Source organism: Macrosteles quadrilineatus, unplaced genomic scaffold, assembly GCF_028750875.1.
Source record: "Macrosteles quadrilineatus isolate MER2022 unplaced genomic scaffold, UCM_ALF_1.0 Scaffold_1__1_contigs__length_201487025, whole genome shotgun sequence".
In the NCBI taxonomy this organism is placed as follows: domain Eukaryota; kingdom Metazoa; phylum Arthropoda; class Insecta; order Hemiptera; family Cicadellidae; genus Macrosteles; species Macrosteles quadrilineatus.
This window is the reverse complement of record NW_026542594.1, coordinates 27,061,986-27,070,640: the sequence shown is the minus strand read 5'-3', so window position 1 is coordinate 27,070,640 and position 8,655 is coordinate 27,061,986. Positions and strand designations below refer to the sequence as shown.

The 8,655-nt window shown below is 34.1% G+C and overlaps 1 protein-coding gene across 7 annotated transcripts in view; it reads left to right on the top strand.

The window, feature by feature from the left end:
- The first annotated feature begins 923 nt into the window (after positions 1-923).
- The window catches only part of LOC129005593 (RNA binding protein fox-1 homolog 3), a 273,760-nt gene continuing 266,028 nt past the window's right edge, over positions 924-8,655 (top strand). For 3 of the 7 annotated variants that reach the window (XM_054434552.1, XM_054434541.1, XM_054434557.1), the window contains exon 1: positions 931-1,110. In XM_054434552.1, the coding sequence (XP_054290527.1) occupies positions 949-1,110 (162 nt within the window). In that variant the 5' untranslated portion in view covers positions 931-948. Of the gene's footprint in view, positions 1,111-8,655 lie in introns of all 7 variants that reach the window. The other 4 variants (XM_054434578.1, XM_054434570.1, XM_054434546.1 and 1 more) reach the window with 3 other exon arrangements.

Genomic DNA, 8,655 nt, shown 5'->3' with positions numbered 1-8,655 from the left:
GCTCATTTTTCCTACGATGAGGTAATGGTTTCATAAATAGTATACTTGTATAGATCATAGCTGCGTGTAGAGATTTGACTACCGTAAACAATTTTACCCTTTGACAGTTGGCAGTTGGCACACTAAGTAGGAATTTCGTAATTTGGTTTCAAGTGGAACCTTGATTACACGACCCTCGATAACAAGTCACCCTTGATAACCAGTGTCATTTTCAAACTCCCTAGTTCTTTACCCTTTAATTACATGTTATTGCAAACCTCGATAAGAAGTCAACCTTGATAACAAGTATTATTTGATAATCCCCATAAGAGTCTTGTTATCAAGGTTCTACGTTCTACTTTGGTTTTATACGTTATATGCTAATACAGAACATTTTCTTTCTTCTAAACAAATAGTAAAAAAATTAAATTTGTCACTCAACGGCAGGATTGTCTGATTTTAGATATCTACAAATATATTTTAGAATGCACAAAATGCTCTTTGGCAGTTTTGAACGTAGGAATTTCGTATTTGATTTACGTTTACATATCATAGGCAATGTTTATTTTAGTAGTAAAACATATTTTATAACAAAACAAGTAACACTCAAACGAGATGATTGGCTGCTAATGAAATTATCCACGAACAATGTAGAGTAGGGCCTTCATCTATGGTAGGGCGCTGTAGTTGTTAGTTCGAGTTTTGGGTTTGGTTTTGTTTTGGCAACCGACCGTGCCCGTGAATGAGACCCAGAGCGCGCTGAACTCCCGCCCCCCTGGCCCCCTCCCAGCTGTGGAACTCGGATCAGCGTGCGCTTGCGCAGGGCTGCGATGCGCAACCTCTACTACCCCCTATTCGAATCATTTCATTTCAGAGGAGGCATTCGTCGGTGCACGACGCAATTTTGTTGAAGTTTCGGTTAGAGTTATTTTTTTGGTATATTGGTTCGGATTCGTGCGTGGTGCAGTTATGAACATCGAACTGCATACTAGAGGCATGTGCAGCTGTCCGTGTTGTGAAACACTCGTAGATATGTATATTTCCGCGGTATACAATGTTGAAATTCTCCAATGGCTTTTCATGATGAAAGAAGACGACGACGACTGGGACGGGCTGAATTATCAGATCTGGGTGAGTTTTTGTACTTTGTGTGATTTAATTTGTTATGATTATTATTACCAAATTAAACGTACCGGTAGTAATACTTTTTCCGATTTCACCAACTTAGCCTCCCGGGGTACCTTAAGATTAACATTTGTGTACAGTAATATTTTGTTGGAATACTTCACAACAAGGTTGCTGAGCGTTGAAATCTCTGATCTCTCCGAAGTTTGTTGTCCCCAGGTTCTGAGATAGGGTATTGACAATTATAATAATATTTTGCAGGATTACCGAACAACCATTTTTACATTAATATTGGGATATTTATGATTATGTAGCAAATCGCTGACAGATGAACCATTTCCCATCCCACACTTCAATTTCTAACGTCCGAAAAGGGACGAATGCCAGATCTAGGGTTAAATAATATTGGAATGTGTAAGATAAACATATCTCTCCATCTATATAATATGCATACCGAGTTTTGTGAACAGAACTCCCTCATTTTTGAACTGATTTTGATGATTAAAGTCTCAAAAAAGTAGCCCTGATCCGTAGTTTTGCAGTGTTTTTCATTTTTGAAATATTTATTAGTTTGGGCAGGATCTTCCATCAAAGTTGGCTTTTCTCCCATTAGATTAACATGTGGGAATCTAAATATTTAATTGGAAACTTTGTCTCCACTAATTTGAGATAACGGCTGGGCGTAGAAACTTGGTAGAGGTGTCCAAAGAAAGGTCTCGGTCTGTAGGTGAGCCATCAAAATAAAAGAAAATTGAATTTCCTTGGGGCTCTGCCCCAGATGCCTTTAAAATTCCCTTCCCAGATTTGTTTACATTATGGTCATATGGATAATTCAGGTGAGGTTCATTCGTCCGAGTTTTCAACTGTCCGAGTTTGTAAAAAATTACAAAATATTAGAAAAATCAGTTGTTCGAGATTCATTTGTCCGAGTTTTAATAAATAATGAATAATATTTAGATAAATCAATTGTCCGAGTTTTAATTTGTCCGAGTTTATTAAATTATTTAAAAAAATATCGAAATATCAAGTGTCTTGAGTTTTCAACTGTCCGAGTAGAGTCAACATCAAAAATGTGACACCGCGCGCCGAGACTGGCGTCTCAGGCGTCTGGTCAGAAGCCGATGTAAACCTCTTCTGCGAAGAAGTCGGGCATTGTGCGAGAGCCCCTCATGTCGACTTTCAATCGACAAAGATCAATTATAAAACTAATTTTATATTTTTTTATAAAATCATTTTTTTTTATCATAGGACTAATTTTACAATTTTTAACTATAAAATTAAACTGTCATCACCTAACACAACCAACCAAACTTACTGATAAATATAAAAAAGATATAAAAGATAAAAATCGAATGAAGGTTTACTCATAACTTGTAGCTGTTACCCACGGGGTTCACCCCGTGTGACTTCATATACGTATTAATAAAATTATTGATTGGTTAAGTTAAGCTGAAATAAACAAAACAGATTACAGTAAAATAGGCCTAAACAAAAAGTATAGCTGAGGTATTTTAACATTAGGTACCGGTATATGGAAAGTTCCCTTTAGAAAGGAATTACGACCTTAAAGGGCAATTTATGAAATAATGGATAGTTTTGCGCAAGGTTTCTCGTCATGACAAACATTTTAAGTTTATGGTAGTTTTCTCAAAAAGTTCATAGGGTACTTTGGGCTTTATATATAGATTTTTTATTAGGCTATAAAATTAATTTGTAAATGTTTAAATATAAAATTAAACCGTAACCTAACCTAAACAACCAAACTTGTTGATAATTTAAAAAAAATATAACATAGTTTTTCTTAAATCGACGTGAGGATCTCTCGCACAATGCCCACCTTCTTCGCAGAAGAGGTTTACATCGACTTCTGACCAGGCGCCTGAGACGCCAGTCTAGGCGCGTGGTGTCACATTTTTTATGTTGACTCTACTCGGACAGTTGAAAACTCGGACACTTTATATTTCAATATTTTTTAAAATAATTTTATAAACTCGGACAACTGATTTTTCTAATATTTTGTAATTTTTAACAAACTCGGACAGTTGAAAACTCGGACAAATGATGTGATCCCGATAATTTGTCACTACTTTTTAATGAAACAGCTGTTAGTATTTAAATTGTAGGTAGGCCTATTTTAAACAACATATATTATAGGGAGTTTCTGAATTTGTCAAAATAGTCCAGTAAAAATGTCAAGAAAATAGGGGGTTGCTGTGCAAAAGGTTGGGTAGTTCTGATTTTTGGATACGTTGTTAGTGTTCTAGGCCCATAACATAAAATCCAAGTTATCCACTTTGAGGTACCAAGGCACGCCACTTGTTAACGAAATAGCATAAATTTGACAATTCCTTTGGTTTTTCAATCTTTCTCGCGAACGGTTGGTTCTACTGAAAGCATAACTTTATTAAATTAAAAGGGGATAAATTTGTGACAGTTTCAGCCCAACTCCAAGTATGTAGCGTAAATAATGGTCGAAATACAGCCCTTCAAAATAAACACATCTTCCAAAGATGTATAAAAATGATGATTTTTTTAATTTTTTCCCAATAAAGTTGTTTGAAGCAAACACCTTAGTGAGTAAGCTAGTTTATTTGTTATTCATAAAAAATAAATGAAAGTATGAATAAAATACCCCCGCTGGAGCAAACCCGCATACTAAGCGAATTTCCATTTTTTTCCTAAGGGATAATCAAGTATATTTTTTATTAAAATAATAATAGTATGGTAATAGTAAAGAAACAAAAAAAGTTTACCAAATTTTTTAAAACTGTATCTGAAACAGGGATATTTTTTGTACTAAATTATTTGTTATTTAAGATATACAAAATGGTTTGAAGACACATTGGAAAACTTTATGTTTTGAGGGTCAAAAATGGAAAAATCTATTCTCGCCGATAAAAAAGCCTTGGATCATTCTGTCCCCATGGCCTGATCATATCGATCATCCCTTGCGAACTTGTTTTGATAAATCAATGTAGGTTTACTCATTTATACCAAATTCCACTGACATTATCCTGCAAACGGACATTTATACACTATACAGGGTGTCCGAAAAAGAACTCCTTAGTTTGAAAATGTATTTATTCATTGTACAATGTAGGCCTACAGTATACAAATTAAAAGCTTTTTAACACTAGTACACCTCGATATGCAAACCATTTGCAGCCCTGCAGATATCCAAGCGATTTTTACTCCTTTTATCATGATTATTTTATTATTTTTATTATAATTTATTACAAAAACCACGCTGAAGGTCAAATAGGTGTACTGAACTCATTGCCAACGTACGAAACTAATACTTACAAGTATACTAGTAATTACAAGAAACAGCACCAAAGGATTATACTTATCCATCTAAACAAATAACTATCATGAGGTATTTTAAGAACTAGGGAGCTCTTTTTCGGACACACGGTATGCATATATATTTATAAAAATATTATATTAATTTGAACCGACAGTATGTTTGGTCACTAGGGACATCAAAATGAAAAATTAAATCGGTCCTAGTTCTAGGATTTACCACGAGACCTACTGTAATAGCTATATAGAAAGTTTTCTAATAACCAGCACATCATTAATTTTGAATGGTTTGTTTTGAGAAAACCACTAACTTATAAGCTTTTCATCAATTTTACTGTCTCGAGAAATGTGAGAAGGGCGTACGTCAACTTAATATGTTGGTCACTAGTCACTGACGTCATTTTAGCGAATTTCCCATATGGGGTATAAGCTATTATCGTAGTACTCATGGTAAGACCTGGACTCGGGACCGATTTGCTTTTTCGTTTTAAGGTCCCTAGAGGCCAAAACACCATCCGTTCAAATTTATATATATAAGCTTATGTGTACGTTAGCGCGATAACTCGAGCAAAAATCATCCGATTTTGATAAAATTTTGTACAAACGAGTAAACCTACGTTTATTCGAACGAGTTCCCGAACCAGCATGATCGGACTATGGAAACAGGGGTTTATGGGGGGTTTTATGGGGTAAATTGGGTTCCCCCATTTTTGACTCTACAAAATTAAAATTTAGCATTTTCTTTCCAGACCATTTTGTAGAGCTTAAAAAACAAATAATTTAGTATGCGTTATTATGCGCCTAATGGTTACGGAGAAAATTCCAAAAAAACTGAAAATTTAAAATTCCCATGTTATTCTTATTAGTAAATTTTTTTGAAAAGAATTGCCTTTTTGAAGAATGTCAACATGGTTTCCGCAGTGGTAGATCTGTAATAACAGCTGCCACAAAGTTTGTTGAATCTATTATTGATAGTTTGGACAGTAAATTGAAAGTGGTAGGATTATTTATGGATTTAAGTAAAAGGTAAAAGTTAAGTATTTAAAGTAAAAGGTCATGTGATATTGAATCAAAGTTTGATTCAATATCACATGACCTTTTACTTTCAAAGCTAAGCAAATTAGGGATAAAGAACAATGCATTAAAGTTACTGAAGTCTTACCTTTCCAACAGAAAACAGTTTGTAGAATTAATTCACCAAAACAACAAAAACTATAAAATTCATTACCGATCCTCTATTAGAGATGTGAAATTTGGAGTGCCTCAGGGGTCCATCTTAGGCCCTTTATTATTCATTTGTTACTTTAGAGACTTTCCCCAACTCAGTGACTTGAGTGAACTTTGCCTATATGCCGATGATACTAATTTGAAAATCACTGCAAAATCAAATGATGAAATTGAACTTAAGGCAAATTCCGATATAGCAGTTTTAAATAATTTTTTTAATTCTAATAATTTGCTTCTTAATCCAGATAAGACAAATTTCATTAGTTTTCAAACTCGAGAATTAGGGGATCAAAATAAACCAATCATCAGACTCGAGAACACAGAAATTCTAAGTATGGACAACATGAAATTCTTGGGATTGGTAATTGATAAAAATCTGAAATGGAACAGTCACGTTGAAAAGTTACTTGCCAAAATCACATCGGGATTATTTGCTTTATCTAGATTGAAACCCTTTTGTGAAAAACAAACTTTAAAAGTTATATATTTTTCATATATCCACTCAAGTATATCTTTTGGGATTTCACTTTATGGTGCAACTAGTGATTACAATTTGAATTCTATTCTAAAAAAGCAAATGAAAGCTATTTTAGAATTATCTGCAATTTAGATTTTGAAACTTCTGTTAATAAAGAACATTTTAAATCGGAAAATATAATGACAATTTACGGAATGTACGTTTATGAAACAATTTTATCAGTAAAGGACAGATTTCATGATTTGGAACGAGTTGGGGATAGTCATAATTATTTCACCAGAAATCGGGAAAACCTTGCAATTGGCCACCATAGTCTAAAACTTTTTGAGAAAAAACCCATGTATGCGGGATCAAAATTTTATAATAATCTCCCAATTGAAATTAAATCAGAGACTTCCAAAACAATATTTAAAAATAAATTAAAGAGATTTCTCATCAGCAAGGCTATTTTTTCTTTTGAAGAGTTGAATAGTCTTTGAAGTCAAAAACAAATTCAATTTATGTACGGTATTTTTTGTTTAGATTTAAAAAAAAATTAAGTTTGTAAAATTTTGTTTTTATTTTATTATGTTAGAAATGTATTTCATAACTATTAGGCCTAAGCAACTGTTGACACTATTCAATGTATTATGTACAGGAAATGAATAAAGTGGTTTTGAATTGAATTGAATTGAATTGAATTATGGAGAATAAGTAAACTGTTGTAGTTTGCTTGTTTGAACATATTTTGATCAAATTTGGAAAATGCATTCATTTCATACTAAACTATTAACATTTTACAAAAAAAAAAAAAACACCTTTTTACCCTCCTTATTGCAGCAACCTTAGTACTCGTTAAACTAATGTTATTTAACTAGGGAATAAATGTGATATTTTTAAAGTAGACATTCTAGTGTAAATCCAATTAGGCAAATAGAAATTCGCTAAGTCTGCAGGTTTGCTGCGGCGGGGTATTATAATACTTCTCAACTTCCTTACAAATTTGATGAAGATGGATCATCCCAAGCGTCCATCGAGTTAGAACATTTTCTGTTATACCTCGTCCTTAAGGCCCCGTTTATGCACCAAGTGCGGTAGCGGTAGCGACAGCGGGAGCGATTTCTAACACCATTGAGTTAAATGGGGCTGTTTATGCACCAAGAGCGATAGCGATAGCGGTTGACCTCCCGCTGCGATTTCTAATTCGCCCGCTGCGTAGTTAGGAATCGCAGCGGTTGCTTGGGCTGAAGCCATGGTTGCCAACTTGATCCATGCGCACGTGCACTTAGGACAAATAGTTGTGTTAATTATTTGGCAGAGTTTGAGTTGGCAAGACTACACCCCCTTCTATTCTCCTTTAACCAACCGCTACCGCTATCGCTCTTCGTGCATAAACAGACTCATTTACAGCGGGAGCGGGCCCGCTATCGCACCGCTCCCGCACTTGGTGCATAAACGGGGCCTTAGTCAATCCACCAGAGCTTTTCATTGTCTTTATGAGGGCTTGTTCTATGGCCTAATCATACCAAATTCCAGACCAGAGTTTGTCTGTATGCATAATAGTGAGATTTCCGTTCTAAGTGAATATTTCGTATTCTTCTATATCTCCTATATTTCAATAATTCATATTCAGCATGTTCTGTATATATAGATGGATACATTGTCTGTGCTTAAAACTATATGTGTCCGTTAGCGCGATAACTCGAGCAAAAATCATCCGATTTTGATGAAATTTGGTACAAACGTGTAAACCTACGTTTTATTCGAAGGAGTTTGCGAACAGCATGATCGAACTATGGGAACAGGGGTTTATGGGGTAAAAATTGGTTTTTCCCATTTTTGACCCAAAAAACTTAAAATTTAGCATTTTCTTTCCAAACCATTTTGTAGAGCTTAAAAAACAAATAATTTAGTATATTGAAGCGTTATTATGCGCCTAATGGTTACGGAGAAAATTCAAAAAAACTGTGAATTTAAAATTCCCATGCTATTCTTATGGAGAATAAGTAAACTGTTGTTGTTTGCTTGTTTATGATCATATTTTGATCAAATTTGGGAAATGATCATACTAAATCAATCATACTAAACTATTAACATTTCACAAAAAAACACCTTTTACCCTCCCTGTTGCAGCAAACCTAAGTACTCGTTAAACTAATGTTATTTAAATCTATATAAATAAAATTAGAGTTTTGTCTGTACATTCCTCAGAATCATAAATTTTTAGGTTATTTTTACGTTTTATACATTAAAGAAGCCGAAACAAGTCTCATCTAAATTTCTGTCTGTCTGTCTGTAACACTCAAGATGGCATTTTACGCAATCCTCTCCGTGAAAACGAGAGTACCTATCAAGATCCAAGTCATTTTAATGTATTCACTGGATTACTGGATTGGTGAGAGTGTCTTTAGTGATTAAAATGGCCTCACTACTTTGTAAATAAAATTACGGACGTTCAAAAATGCAGTTTTGTGCGATTTTTGTCAAATTTTCGTTAAATTTTTATTACATAATCGTCTATGAAATAACGAACAGCTGTTCGGATCAAGATTATTTTTTCTAGC